At 55.1% G+C, this 15,121-nt stretch overlaps 1 protein-coding gene across 3 annotated transcripts in view; it reads right to left on the bottom strand.

The window, feature by feature from the left end:
• The window catches only part of VWCE (von Willebrand factor C and EGF domains), a 35,306-nt gene extending 20,228 nt beyond the window's left edge, over nt 1-15,078 (bottom strand). For all 3 annotated transcript variants that reach the window (XM_087422825.1, XM_087422827.1, XM_087422826.1), the window contains exons 1-9: nt 11,307-15,078; nt 8,713-8,807; nt 8,502-8,591; nt 8,036-8,164; nt 5,733-5,849; nt 3,517-3,633; nt 2,520-2,648; nt 1,195-1,625; nt 1,019-1,112 (exon numbers count right to left, since the gene is read on the bottom strand). In XM_087422825.1, the coding sequence (XP_087278951.1) occupies nt 1,019-1,112; nt 1,195-1,625; nt 2,520-2,648; nt 3,517-3,633; nt 5,733-5,849; nt 8,036-8,164; nt 8,502-8,591; nt 8,713-8,807; nt 11,307-11,416 (1,312 nt within the window). In that variant the 5' untranslated portion in view covers nt 11,417-15,078. The remainder of the gene's footprint in view (nt 1-1,018; nt 1,113-1,194; nt 1,626-2,519; nt 2,649-3,516; nt 3,634-5,732; nt 5,850-8,035; nt 8,165-8,501; nt 8,592-8,712; nt 8,808-11,306) is intronic.
• Nucleotides 15,079-15,121: the final 43 nt, after the last annotated feature.

The raw sequence follows: 15,121 nt of genomic DNA, 5'->3' as shown, positions 1-15,121 counted from the left end.
AGGTCACAATCATCATTAAGAAAATCAACAAGTGCAGTTTCATTCCGACACTTGGGAAGACTTTTTCACTGCTGCTCAAAGTTCAGCAACCTCGGCATCTCATCGCCAAGGGCTTCATAGAAAAGCAGAAGCCCAGGCCCCTGCCCCACTTCTACTGAATGAGAATCTGCAATTTTTTGTGTGTGTGTGAGGAAGATTAGCCCTGAGCTAACATCTGTTGCCAATCCTCCTCTTTTTGCTGAGGAAGATTGGCCCTGGGCCAACATCTATGCCCATCTTCCTCTACTTTATATGTGGGACGCCTGCCACAGCATGGCTTGATAAGCGGTGCGTAGGTCTGCACCTGGGATCTGAACCTGTGAACCCCAGGCCGCCGAAGCGGAGCGTGAGAACCCAACCACTATGCCACCTAGACGACCCAAGAATCTGCATTTTAAGAAGATTCCCAGCAATTCATGAGCAGCGTGGTTTTGAGGAGGTCTGTTGAAGAACTTGTTAAGATGTGGGGTCTTTATCTAATAGCAATGGGAAGCAAATGAAAAACTGTAAGCAGATTGTGGGAGGGAATTAGAAAGGGGACAGAGTTTACAAAGGATTACTCTTTGGGTGGTAGGAAGCAAATTGCGGCAGGGGAAGGAGACTGCAGAGCAGATTTGGAGAAACTCATCAGGGGATTTAATAAATGAATGAATGAATGAATGAAGCCCAAAAAGGATCCTCCGAAGACGAAAAGCTCCCCTTGAGGGATAGCAGAGGATAGACCAGTGGTTCTCAAAGTATGGTCCCCAGACCAGCAGCATCAGCATCCCCTGGGAACTTGTTAGAAATGCAAATTTCCAGGCCCTGCCCCACACCTGTTAAATCAGAAGTTCTGGGGGGCAGGGCCCAGGGATCACCCTTCAGGTGATTCTAACGTACATGGAAACTGGAGAACAGCCTTTCAGCTGCAGAACAGCTGGGGAAGGGAAGAGGCAGGACCATGTGGGGAACTCCCAGCCTTCCCCGGACCAGCTCCCACCTGTACATGATGGGCAGCACCCTCCATCTCCAGAGGGAATCGGGTGGGAACAAGCAGCTTCACAGGTCACCCTTTCACAAGTCACCTCCCCGTCCTGGAAGCACAAGCAGGAGTTTCGGCCACCACAAGGCCCCAGACACCAGACCAGGGCAGCCCCGAGGACCCCTCACACCCACCTCGCACCAGCACTGGGAACACCCAGGCTCTGTCCAGCGGCTCCCTGACTCATACATGGCTCCCAGGTGCCAGCAGGCAGAGGGCCCTGGTGCCAGCCGCGTGGCCACGGGGCCCCTGGGCAAGGAAGGGGTCACCACTGCCTTCTCCTGGAGTTGTGAGGGAAGTCTGAGGGTCCCCATCCGGGAGGCACTAGGCACTGGGGTGGACAGCAGCCCCGTCGGGGCGGAAGGAGAGGATGTGGGTGATGCAGGGGTGGGAGAGGGCGGGCGGATGGTCCTGACTCCGCCTGGGGGCCCTGGAGCCCCGGAAGGAGGGCTGTGTCCTGGGGAGAGGGCAGGCCGGCCGGCCTCTGGAAGCAGCAGGAGCATCTCGGGCGGGTACTGCAGGGGCTGCAGGATGGCAGACGGGGCCAGCACTGCTTTCGGGAAAGCTGAAAAGGAAGCACAGGGGTCTCTCGAGGGCAGCAGCAGGAGCAGGAGGCAAGGTTCTGGGGGCCTAGGCTCAGCTCCACCACCGCAAGTCACTGAATGTCTCTGGGCTGGTCTCTTCATCAACAGAATGGGTCTAAAACCACCATTTCCACCCTAAACTGCTGGGGCTGTGGGGACCATCACATAAGAAGATTGAGGGAAAAGTACCAAACGAGGTCAAAGGTTGCAAGTTGGAAGTGTGACCCCTGCTCCCCCACCCAGATGTGGCTTCCCAGGAGGGGATGCTGAGGCTCGGGATGAAGCAGCAGCCCAGAGAAAACTCGCCATCGCCACGGACTAGAAAGCGCACCTTCAGTATTTATATGACATTATGTGTATGTTTACAGGCACGCTGTTAGAGTATGGCAGAGTGATCTGACACCACGCTGTCCAAAGTGGTGTCAGGGAGCCAGGTTACTGGGAGTCTTATGTCACACGCTCCTCTATCATTTTTTTTTTCCTTTTACCATTTGGGGAAAAACAGAAGGGCTAGGGAAACAGTTAATTGCAAAGGGAGGAAGAATGGATAAAGAAGTGAGAGGAGGAAGTGAGGAAGAAAGTGAAGCGTTGGAAATAACATGGATCGAAAAGAGTGGGTGAAGCAAAGGGGCCCGGCGCTTGGTGGGCGGGGCCCGGGCAGAGGGCGGTGCCCTGTGCTTTGTGGGCGGGGCTTGGGACTGAGGGGGCGTGGCCCGGCGCGAGGGCGGGGAGAAGCTGGGCGGAGAGGCAGGAGGCGAGGCTTGGCACCAGGGATAGGGCCTGGAGCTGGGAGGGCGAGGCCTGGAGCTGGGAGGGCGGGGCCCAGCGCTGGGAGGGCGGGGCCGGGACCCAGGTGGGCGGGGCTGGATGCTCACCTTCACAGGACACGCGGTCAGCTCGGAGCCTGAAGCCGGGTCGGCATGTGCACAGGAAGCTGCCCACGGTGTTATGGCAGGAATGGTGACAGACTCGCCTCTCCAGCGGCCTCCGACACTCGTTTACATCTGCAGGAGAGCCTCGCTGCCAACAGCTGCCTAGTCGAGGCTACCGAGCCCCTCCTCCATCCCTTAGCCCAAAAGGCTGCGGGAGTCTCCCTGCCCCAGGGTGTGGGATGTGACTCGCATGTCTGGGAGTGGAGCTGAAACCTAGTGCTGGTCCCCTTGGGAGGTTCATACATCCAGTAGGCATTTAATGGATGCACCAGTGACTCATTCCCCAGCACTATGCAGCAATGATTAAGTGCTGGCTGGTGGGGATGAGGCCCGCCGGGAATCTCATCTCCAAATCTTCCACCACACCAAGGGTCAAGTGTCAGGTGGTGAGGCCCTTCTGAAAAAGTCTCAGACATTGCTGCACTGCTCGAGGTAGGCTTCAGGACAAACCCTGAACTCCGCTAGAACAAGGTCTTTTTTCAGGCCCCTGGGACCCCACCTTCAACCCATGAGCCAAGGTCAAGCCAAACATGCCAGTCCCTTTCTGGAAATTTCTGCTAATGGGCTGAGAAAACAGGGGTCTCCTTCTAAACCAGAGGAACCAAGACATAACGTGCTTTATTTACCAAGGGGAGCAAAGGCAGCCAAGAAAATGGGTGAGCAGAGGGGAATCCTTGGGGTGTATCTGGGAGAGGGCTGGAAGAGAAACATAACAGGATGAAGGTGGCATGTGGCCTGGAAAACTCCAAGACAGGGTCTTCCATGAGCAGCCACGCCAACCCCAGGGAAAGGCAGCCTCTGAGCAAAGGCTCAGGCATTTGCAGGCTCCAGGAGACCAGGAGGTCCAGACTGCTAACCTTTCCCTGTCCCTGGGCTCGCTCTGTCCATCTTCCTGATTGGCAGCCTAAGCGCAAAGACAACAGAATCCTGGGGACCTTACCTACACAGGAGTGCCGGTTGCCGTGGAGATGGAAGCCCGTTCTACAGGAACACCTGTAGCTGCCGATGCTGTTTTTACATCTCTGCTGACAGGGAGTCCCGAGGCATTCGTCAGTGTCTGGAAGGGAACAGGACAAGGCTGGAGCTCATTTCCACACGGAGTTTTGGAAATATGTGGTCCCCTCTTCCTCTCTCATCACCATCTCCTACCCCACTCAGGGCAGTGGGGAACCATCTTAACCCTGCTCTGCACCAGAGCTCATGAGCCCTGGGCTGCCTTGCCACCTCCTTCCCTGCCCCTCACCTTTGCTCTGCCTTAAATTCTTGCCATCTTCCAAATGCACCGCGCTCTTACGCCATGTTCTCCTGTCTGCCTGGAATACCTTCCTGTCTTGTCTGGCTGCAAAACTCCCACTCAGTCCTCAAAACTCAGCTTCTACAGCAACTCCTCTGTCAAAGCTTCCCCGCGCTGTTGTTTGAAATTCTGAAAATCTGGAAATAATCTACATGTTCACTGATAAGAGACAATTTAGTAAACTATGGGATATTTGCACAGCAAAGTACCACACAGCAGTTAAAAAAGAACAAGGCAGGTCTGTTTAAAACACCTCGATATGGAGAGATCTTCAAAACAGATTGTTGAGGGGAAAAAAAGCAAGCAGAGGAAGGATTGGGTTCAAATCCCAGCTCTAAGATGATCTTGAGCAAGTTATTTAATTTCTTTAGGCCTCAGTGTCCCTATCAGGAAAATGGAAATCAACAGTACCAAATTCATAGGATAATTTTGAGGATGAAATGAGAAAATGCATGTAAAGTGCTTAGCACAGTGCCCGGAACACAGGAGTTCAGCGACTGTGAGCTGCTCATCTCTTATTATCATATCTCTGTACGTGCATATGTGTGTACACACACTGGGGAGAGGAAGGCAAGGCACTCATCAGACTGATAACCAAGTGCTATGGATGAAGTGTGTTCCCCTCAAATTCATGTGTTGAAGTCCTAACGCCCAATGTGATGGTATTTGGAGATGGGATCTTTGGGAGGTAACGAGGTTTAGATGAGGTCATGAGGGTTTGGCCCTCGTGACGGAATTGGTGCCCCTATAACAACAGCCACCAGAATGCTTGCTCTCTCTCTCTCCATCATGTGAGGACACAGTGAGAAGGCAGCTGTCTGCACGCCAGGAAGAGAGCCCTCACCAGTGACTGAATCTCCCAGCACCTTCATCTTGGACCTCCCAACCTCCAAAACCGTGAGAATAAACAGTTGTTGAAGCCACCCAGGCTGTGGTATTTTGTTATCATAGCCAGAGCAGACTAAGACAGCAGGGTTATTCCCTAAAGAGAGCAGAGGCTGGGGATGGGAGAGAGGGCCCGGGGCTAGTGCCATGACATTTGAAAATATTATGAAAATTTCAAACACATAAAAAATAATGCCACAGTATCAAGAGGAGCTTCTGTGTTAGCTGCCTTGTTAAAGAGAGAATGTTTCCTTATGTAACTTCTGTAAATATAAGTCATCTTTAAAGAATGAGTAATTATTATAAAAGGTCTCTCTCATCCCACTCACTCAGGAGAGATTCCTTCTCTTCCCTGGGTTCCCACAGCATTTATCCCTCGCCTCGACCTCGCTCTTTCCTTCCCCACCGGACTGGGGAGCTGGAAGGCAGGACGTTTTCTAACTCACCGTGTGTCTCCAGATCCTGGCCCAGCACCGGGCAGATGGAACAAACAGATCACTGAATGAATGACTCCAGCACGACAAGCCTCTCCCACGGGCCCCCTGCCGCCCTGGACCTGCTCACAGCCTGGTCCCTCTCAGCCCTCCCTCCTTTCCACAGCCTCCTCCCTCCAGCTAGTCTGCTCCGCCCTGCCCCTCGCTCTCCCAGGCCTCCCCTTCATCCCCGTCCCTCCACCCTGCAAGAAAGGCAGCAGCAGTTTCTAGTGAGTCGTGGTGCAGAGCAAGGACCCTAGAGTCAGACATGGCAGGATTCAAGCTGACTCCAGCTCTTACGCATGGAACAGCCTTGGGCAAGCCTCAGTTTCCTCATCAGTCAAGTGGGGATGATAACAAGTGTCTCTCTCAGAGGACCGTGGAGAAGGTGGAATGCAATAATGCATGGAGAGCACACGTTGGGCCTGGCGAGGCCGTGCGTGCCACTTCAGAGCCCAGCAGCAGTGGTGACAGCATCATCATTCCCCTCCCTGAGCTGCTCACCTTGGCAGCTGTGGCGGTCGGCAGACAGCTGCATGCCCGGCCCACACTCGCACACAAACCCGCCTTCTGTGTTCACACAGTGGCCCTCGCAAGAGGAGCTTAAACATTCGTCGATGTCTGGGGAAAGAGAAAACACCCTTGCACAGCCCACTTTGAACGTGGTTGGGGTGCAGGGGGAAGATCTACCCCATGAGGACCCCGTGCCCACACCGGGCCTGCCCTCAGCAGGGTGGAATCCCCACCCCCACCCCAGGAAGAAAGAGCAGGCACCAGGAAAGTCATCTGGTTATGAGGAAACCCCCAGAAAGAAGAGGCTGAGGGGCCAGGCCCCTCCTTTTTGACCCACGCAGACCAGATGACAGAGAGGATGCTGAAACAGACCAATCCGACGGCCCCACCTACAGAGCAACCCCAAAAGGGCAGAGGGGAGTGGACAGGAAGGCTGATTTAAGTCCCTTAAATGTTCGTTGAGCACCGCCTGTGTGCAGCAGACCTGGAGGGGGGCCACTGAAGACACAAATGTGACTAAGCCCCGACGCTGACTCTCCAGATGGTTACAGTCTGATAATGTGGGAGCCACGACACACACCCACGAGAGGCCAGCGCGTGGGCGGGTGATATGTGCCCCAGCAGGGAACGCCCGGCCACAGCAGGCGTGTGCTGGAGGAGAGATGGGCTAGAGGACCAGGAGGAGGGGGCCATCAAGTGGAGAGAGTCTGAGGGGCTTCTGGGAAGCACAGCGAATGCCCTGGGCCCCGTCTGGTTGAAGCTCGTGTTCCTCTCGGGGCAGTGGGGGGCATTGGCTGTGGAGCACAATGGAGTCCCCAAGGCTTCTGCCCAGGGTGGGGTGACTGGATCCAAGTAGTGCTTTAGGGAGGTTCAGGCATGTGAGGTGAGGGGGGCTGGGAGACAACTCCTCACCCCCCCCCACTTCATGGCATCCCCCTGGCCCCCCCAATGCCCGCTGGACACCTCCATTCTCCTTACCCACACTTCCTATGGGCAAGCCCTTCGGGACTATGCCCACCACCTCTAAGAAGCCCGCCCTGACTACCCCATCCCACTGGGATCCCTCGTGGCGGTGGCCAGGGCCCCCTGCCCTGCGCTTGCTTTGACATTGTTCCCTGGCTTTTCCTTGGTCCCGTTTGCCTCTGCAATGAGATGTGTGTGTGTGTGGAAAGGACTCCCCATGACAGACATTCAGGGGAGGATGAGTTACTTCAATTTCCTGAAGGGGACGGTACAATGAGCCCGAGCAACAAAAATCCTTTAGTGAGACCCTCGACTCAATAGTTCTCCTTCTGGGAATAATCAGAGAGGCTGACAAGAAGCGTCTTTATTGCAGTATTATTTATAGTAGTGAAACACTGCAGACAAGCTAAATGAGGGCTAGCCAGCGAGCTAGGTACTTAAATTACAGTCGCCATAGATGCAGCTGTTAAAAATTCTGTTGTAAGGTCTACTTTGTGCTCACAATATAAAGCTTAGCAAGAAAAACAAGAAACAAAAACTATAAAGTACGATCCTGATTTTATAAAACACACAGATACACACAGGTACACACACTCACAAAAACAGACACACCCGGGGAAAAGGGCAGAAAAATAACTTCATTTTAGTAACAAACATCTTCACTTTAGTAACAAGTAGGGACTTCTGGGGCATGTTTATTTCCACCTTTCTGCCCTTCTTTTACTTTCCAAATGTTCCAAAATAAGTTATTTTTTACTTTTATGTTCAGGGGAAGAAATATTATTTTTACAAAGTCAAAATTCAAAAAGAGGCTTTCACCTCTGTGGAAAGATACGCAAGAAATTGGTCACAGTGGCTGCCCCTGGGGAAGGTGACAGACTTGGCCTGTCGGAACTTTTTAAAATCACGAACAAATAATGCTTCACAAAATAAGTATTGAGTTTCACTTTCCTGGCATCTCTCCAATGTCACTTTCCCAAGGGAGCCTTTATGGGTCCCTTTAAGGGTCCCCCATTATGTGGGACCATCATTGCCCTTACTTGTCTCCCTTCCCCATATTTGGAAGCAACATGACAGCAGGGACCGACCACCCGCCCTCGTAACCCCAGCCCCTAGCTCGGTTCCTGGCCAGAAGAGGTGTTCAGTAAGTATTTGCGAAATAGCAGAAGGGATGTATTTCTTTGGTTGGCATGCCTCCCTGCCCACTCTCAAACTTCAGAGCTGGTCCTGGCTCAGCTTAGCTCCTGCATCTCTCTGGGGACCACGCTGGCACAACAGGGAGGACACGGCATCCCCGCCTGCCCCTCCCCCACTTCTCCCAGCTCTCTCACCGGTACACCTGATGCCGACAGCTGTCTCTGTCATCGAGAAGCCCACCGGGCACACTCGGGCCACCTCCTGACAGCCGCCGTGGTTACAGGTAAGATCACAGCCGTACTCCCCGCAGGGTCCGAGGGCTTCTAAAACAGGCACCGCACACGTGAGCTCGAGCCACAAAAAGTCCCAGCCGCCCCCACCTGGCCAGGCCGCCTCCTAAATTCTGTTGGGAAGGTGGCTCTGGAGGCAAACAGGCCTGAGTTTAAATCCAGCTCTGCCACTTACTAGCCAGGTAACCCTGGGCAAGACGCTACCCTCTGTGCCTCAGTTTCCTCATCTGTAAACTGGGAATGAGAATGCCTACCTAATCGGGTTGTTTGAAGAGGATATGATAGGACACATCTCAAGTGCCCAGTGCCTGGCACAGAATCTCAGGGTTAACTGAGTTATTCCCATCAGCCATTGCCCGCCCCCGGTTACCTGGACAGGTGGCCCCTTGCTCTCCATCCTGGCAGGAGCAGACGTTGGGAGCAATGCAGATGCCACTCCCGCAGCCAAAGGAGCAGAGGGCTGAGAGGAGAAATGCAGGTGAGGGAGTTGGGGCTGAGGCGCCCCATCTGCCCCTCAGGCCAGCCCGGGGAATGAGCGCCCTGCCATGAAGGATGTTTGGGGCATGGGGACAGGCACTTACGAAGGGTGCAGTGCCCACTGCCCATGGAGGGTGCCCAGCCAGGGCAGCAGCCAGTCCCGAACCCCGAGAGGCAGACGTGGGGGCCCAGCCGGCGTCTGCAAGAGAGGAGAGAGCACTTGCCCATGTTCTGTGCCAGGGGGAGGGATTGGTCTACAGGACAGTGAAAGCCTCCCAGGGGGTCAGTAAGTTAGTCAACAAACAGTTCTCGAGACACCCCCACCCCCCAGAGGAGCAGGGGGAAGTTTCCAAAGAAAAATGACCCACATAGTCTCTGCTGGAGGCAGGACAAAGGCAAAGGTATGAGGGAACAGACACCAGCCTCCCACAGATACCTGCCACATGAACACAGAGCAAAGAGTGGCCAGGAGAGAGGGGCCTTAAAGGCTGCAATGGATGAAGAGCCCAGAGATGGCTGCCTCAGGGCCTTTGCACTTGTAGTTCCCTTTATGAGGAAGGTTCTTCCTCAGACACGCACCCAGCTCACTCCCTCCTTTTACCCAGATCTCTCTGCTCATGTCACCTTCTCAGAGAGGCTCTTCTGTTCACTCTTACTTTGCTTTATTCTTCTTCATAACACTCATCTCCTGGGACATTAAATTACTTATGAATTTGTTGATTTGTTCATCATCTGTCCCCTCTACCATTCCCTGAGGGCCAGGGCTTCATCTTTTGTTCATCTCAGGACCCAGAGCAGTGCCCGGCACACAGTAGGTGCTCCATAAATGGCTGTAGAGGGAAAGGTTGAGAAGGGAAGCCAGTGGAAGAAACCAAGTGGGAGGACAGCCCCAGAGGGGCTGGAGAGACGTCATTGTCCAGCTGGAGGGGATGAGGGTGCTAGCAAGCTGCCCAGAGGAGTGAAGGGAACCCAGTTTGCCCAATGCTGGGCGAGGCACAGCAGTACAGGCATGAACAAGCCACTGTCCCCAGCTTCAAGGGATGCTGGGCAGACAAGGAACCAAGTGATAACATATTGTGACAAATGCCACAATGAAACAGGCTATGGAGCCCCAGGGAGGGGCGTGGGGGGGAGGGTGGTTCCTGGAAGGACAGTATCTAGGCTGGGGCGGCAGAGAGGGGTAGGGGCGGCAGATGAGAGTGGAGGAGGGGAGAGGGTGTTTCAGGCAGAGAGAACAGCACTGCACAGGCCTGGAAGGAGACAGAGCCGTGACTGGAACCAGTTCTGAGATGGGCTGGGCAGAGGGTGACGAAGTCCAGCCTGGTTTGAACTGGGAATGTTGGCAACAGAATAGTGACAAGAAAACCCTCCCCAACTGTGTTCTACCGCTGTGCGGGGGGCTGATGGGAATATTCTGCCAGTCAGGCATCTATAGAGCACAAACGATGTGCCGGGCTCACTGCAGGCACTGGGGACATGGATGGAAAAGACAGAGTCACTCCGCTCTTGGGGTGAATAATCTGTGTCAAGTGTGACAACTGTTCTGGAAAGGGAAACTCAGGGCACACGGCAGCACAGAAACGTCTGTAGAAAACTGTCCCTGGAGCCTCTGAGAGCCTTTTCCCTCTCTGAAGTCATCACAGAGGAAGAGGGGGCCCTGGAGGGGGCTGGCAGTGATGTCTCACCCACTGCCCTTTCTGGAGCGATTATGGCAGCAGCCTGGGAAGGAGGAGCAGGCAGCTCCTGCTGCTCAGACGGGGCTCTGAAAGGGGTAGGGGTGCCACCAAAGCGGCAGATGGGAGGATGCCCGGGAGGCTGGTGGAGCCCACGGTGGGCAGGGGCCGAGCACCCGCCAGAGCGCCCCAATGAGCCTCCTAGGACAGGCGGTCACCGGGAGACAGGTGGCAGGAAGGCTCTGAAACGCCACGGAGCCGGGCCTGATCTGAGCAGGAACTGGCGGCGGCTGCGGATCACACGTGCGAGCTGCGAGCCTGGCGGGGCCGCCCCCCTGCGCGCCCCCCGAGGCCGTGGCTGCGGGCCAGGCCGCCCGCTGACACCGTGTTCCCTCGCTCGGAGCATCACGCACACACGCGCTCGGCCCGCAGCAGCCTGGCCTCGGCCGGGAGGAGACACGAGGGGAGGGCGGCATCAATCGGGAAAGAGCAAAGGGGCAGACACCCCACCCCCTTCCGCGCGCGCACCCAGGCGGAAACCGAAACATAACCTAGAGAGACCCCGGCGGTTCCAAGGTCCACGGCGTGCGCAGAGCCTGGACACAGGGAAAGCCCCCAGCCCCAGCCGGCACGGAGGAGGCCAGGCACTGCCCAGGCAGAGCCACAGGCACGTTCGCGAGCGAAAGCCAGCCGGTCCGGAGACCAGGTGGCACGTCCCTGGCTCCCGTCGCCAGGGGTCCGCGCTCCAGGACAGTCTCAGAGGGGCTCACCCAGCGCCTGATCTCTGTCCCCTCCAGGTCCTAACCAGGACAGCCCCAGCCAGGGGCGCAGAACGGACACCCGCCCAGAGCACAAGCTGCTGTCTCTTTGTCCGGACCCTCTGGGCTGCACCGCGCGCGGACAGCGCCCCAGAGGGGAGCCCCGACCCACGCCTGCCGGCGGCTCCGGAGCGCCCCTCCGCGCGTCCTCGCTCCACGCCGGTAGCGCTCCTGCGGCAGGGCAGGGGAGGGGCGCGGGGCGCTTACCTCTCGGCCGCGAAGTGCCCGGGCGGCTTTCTCCCGGTGTAGCCTCGGGCCAGGGCCCCCGGCAGCAGGAGCGCGACGCAGGCGGCCCGGAGGAGCAGTCCGGCCCACATGACCGGCGGCGGCGGGTCCCCCCGGCTCAGCTGGGCTCCGGCGCCGCGCGCGGGGGAGGGGGCTGCGGCCCCTCGCCCCTCCTCCTGGCGCCGCGGGGAGCGAACCAGCGAGCCCCGAGCTGGCACGCGGAGCCGAGCAGGGGGGCTGGGGACGCGGAGAGGAGGGGCCGGGGGCCGCGACGGGACGCGGCGCACGGCTGGGGGGTGGTCTCTGGCACCTCAAAGCCAACGCACAAAAGGCAGCGCCGCCCGCGCGCCGATGGCCTCTTGGGGAGGCGCGGAGCCCGGGGCGGGGGCAAAGATCAGGGACCCCTAGGGGCGGGGTTTCGCCCTCGGCCCACACCCCCTGCCGGGGTTTGGGAGTCGGCTTCCTGCGAAGGGCTGTGGGCGTCAGACTGAGGCCCGGGGAGGAAAGAGACTTGGGGAAGAAGGCTGGCGCTGGAGGCTGCGCGCCCCGGGCATTGCTGGTCTCAGTGGAGCCCGAGATGCCTGTGTTGTCACGAGAAGGTGGGACGCTGGGCCGTTTCTCTACTGGGCATTTCTAGGCCGGCCCCCAGCCTGCCAGCAGATCTGCACCCTAACCCTGGGTGCGCGGGTCACCTGCTCCCTGGTCAGGGGGTACTAGCTGGTCTTGAACCCACGAGCTTCTCTGGGCCCCTTTCTGCAGCTGCCCCAGGCCACAGTCTGAGACTGGTAGGCAGGAGAGTCGTGAGCAGGTGGTGGATGGAAATCAGGATCATCCAGCTGGGAGGAAGCTGAATGGATGACCAAATTCTAAGCTCCAGGGATAAGGAACTCACTACCCACTCCAGCTTTGAATAACTACATTTGTTAGGAAGTATATTTACCTCCCAGCTAAATAACCCGTTCTCTTGGTTCTGCCTCCACAGCTGCCCTCCCACTGGCTACCCAGCCTGTCACTGAGGTCCTTAACACTGGTGGCCACAAATGAACATAGTGTGCCAAGAGTGGCCTGGGCCACTCTTGCCTCCTTCCTTCCAGACATCATACTTTTATTAACACAGCCGAATATTACTTGGCTTTTGGGGCAACCCCATGATGCTGTTAGATCATAACACAGAGTTTACAGGAAAGGAAAACTTCAAGTGTATTTTGTTAATCGTGTTTTTACGTTGTTATTAAAACACAAGCTGCTAAGCTCATCTCCTTATCTGAACCTGTGTGGCTGAGTTTTTGCAGATGTTCAAAAATTCATCTCACGTTGTTAGTTTTGATCCATCTTCTAAGCTAAGCAACAAATTCTCAGCAAGTAGGTTACCAAAATATTCTGTATCATAGGATGAATGGCCATTCTGAGTCCTAAGGACCCTCAGACTCCTAGGACATCTTTCCTTTTTGCCGCAAACATCCAAAGGTGCACTTTCTTTCTCCCCCTCACCGTTACTTACAAAGCGCTTCAATGTTCATGTAGTGGGAAATCTAGTCCTAAATTATTCAAAAATAGGGATAAACATAAAGCCCTTCCTTCACATGAGCCTACAAAATCTGTAGCACCGCTGCCCTTATGGTTCCTCCCAGGACCACCACTCCATGTCAAGTAGGTGCTCCTTCTTCCCGGCCCTGGACGCCGCCCACAAATTCTCAACACATTTACACAGAGGTTTCCTTTTACACACCTGCCACACCTCGTGCCACCTTCTCCCACACTCCAGCACACCTCGGACTCCACCGCTTTATGGAGCCCCACCCCTCCATCTCGCCCCTGTAACTCTGGCAGGGTTTGCGCCATATTGGTCAGTGAGCAGCAGGAATGGCTGAGGAGCAACTTTGTGCTGAAAGAAAAGCCTCATCCACCCTCAGGAGGAGGGTAGTATTTAACATGCAGTACATTCCTACTGAATTTCTAAAGAAACAAGTTTCTCGGCTGCCCCTGGCATTTCTTTCCTTTCCTCACATTCTTTGACCTTAGGGCATTCACCTTGCCCCTCATAGCAAGTTTGCTTCTTTAGTTTGGCTTTTGCTATTTGCTCTCTCTTATCTTATGGTTTGTTTGACCCCAAGGCTTCTCCAAGTTTGGACCCCTAACCTAATGTTGCTCCTCTTCAACAACTGGTTTGGGCACATCCCTTGTACAGTGTCTCAGTGTTTCCTCCCCACTTCTGTGGCTTGTGGCTCCTCAGTAACAAAAGGGACCCTCCACGGAGGGCGGAGGATCCGAGTTGTTGTTGGCTGCGGAAAGAAGGCCGTTGGCTTGTGACCCTTCCAAACGGTCATGGGATGAGTCAGTGTTTCTATTATTCTCCCAAAGGTCCCTTCGTGCAGAGGCCTGGAGTGAGGCGAGCTCGTCAGCGCCTACATGGCAAGGAGCCACTCCAGCTGGCTGTAGCAGAGCTCCAAGGCAACCTTTCACCCCCGGAGAGGGGATTAATGGTTTTTAGGAGGGGGTGTGGGAGTGTGGCAGCACAATGTCAGTGTCCAAAGGCTTGCTAGAACTCAATCCTGAACATACCCAAGACTGTAGGAAAACAAAACCTGCCGGGACGCCCCAACTTCCAAAGTCGAGACTGAAGCCTCTGAAGTAATAACCTTCTGCTCCATGTAGCAGGTCTCCGTGGCTGCAGGTCAGACCACTAAAAAGCACCAGAATAATCATCCCACCCCATTCTCTTTCTGACCTTTGCACCTTATAGTCAATCCTCTCATCTAGGATTAAATTTTTAAAATAATCACCATCTGGAGACCGTTGCTTGCCGGCCTCATTAAAGCTGGTCTCTGGCATGGGGGCAGGCCTTTTCAATTCAAACCATGACTTGAAGAATTCAAATCACAGTGTTGAGTTTCAAGTTCAAACTGTGGTTTTTGAGAGACGCTGATTATTTTTTCCCTTAAGACCCTTATCCCCTACCCTCAGAAATCCCAGGAGAGTCAGGGAAAGAGAACAGTCATGAAACACCAAGAACGCCTCCACGGAAGGAGACCTACTCCAGAAGACCCCCAAAGAAGAGATGCTTCCTTGCCCTTTTCCTTTTAAGCTAGAATCTCTCAAAACCACAGTTTGAACTTGAAACCACAATTTTCCTGACACTGTATCAAAGGCTGGTCTTAAAGGAGCCAGCCAATATGCCTAGGATCAACCCTGTTCCACAGTTAGGACAGAGCAGGCTTTATTCCCACTGGACCACTGGTGGGACTGTGGGCTGACACGGACCCACTGAGCTGAAAGAAGACAGGCTCTGTTTGCTGGACAGAGGGTGAACCCCAATGTGCCCTCCTCCTCTATTTTCACACCAAAGGTTTACTTGATTAAACCAGAGGAAATGAAATCAGAACCCAAAGGGCCTGTGGCAACAGGAAGCCGGGAGGTGTATGAGGAGCTACTTGCCATGGCCAAGGAGCAGCGCCTAGGGGATGAACTGGCTGGAAGTTGCACACATCTGGCTGTAAAATGATGTCAGGAAAGGCAGCCCAAGCAGCCCCCAGGCCCGGCAGGTTACTAACAGAGGCAACTGGGAACCAAATGGTGACTACAGTCAAGGGCAACCAACGACCACTGAATTTTGAAAACCTAACACCCATCATCCTTGGGATCCCACCAAAAGTGATCACATGGCAAAGGAGAGATACAGACGTCATTTCACTGCTTGAAGAGCTGTTCCAGCAGCAAGGACAAGGGACTGCAGTAGCTACCATAAAGGAGGGAAATAAGCTTGCAGGAAATTGGGCACAGCGTGACCAGGATGCTGG

This window comes from Ceratotherium simum, chromosome 34, assembly GCF_057802395.1.
Source record: "Ceratotherium simum simum isolate JZ-2026a chromosome 34, ASM5780239v1, whole genome shotgun sequence".
In the NCBI taxonomy this organism is placed as follows: domain Eukaryota; kingdom Metazoa; phylum Chordata; class Mammalia; order Perissodactyla; family Rhinocerotidae; genus Ceratotherium; species Ceratotherium simum.
Note: the sequence above shows the minus strand (reverse complement) of the source record. Positions and strands in the feature narration are given on the sequence as shown.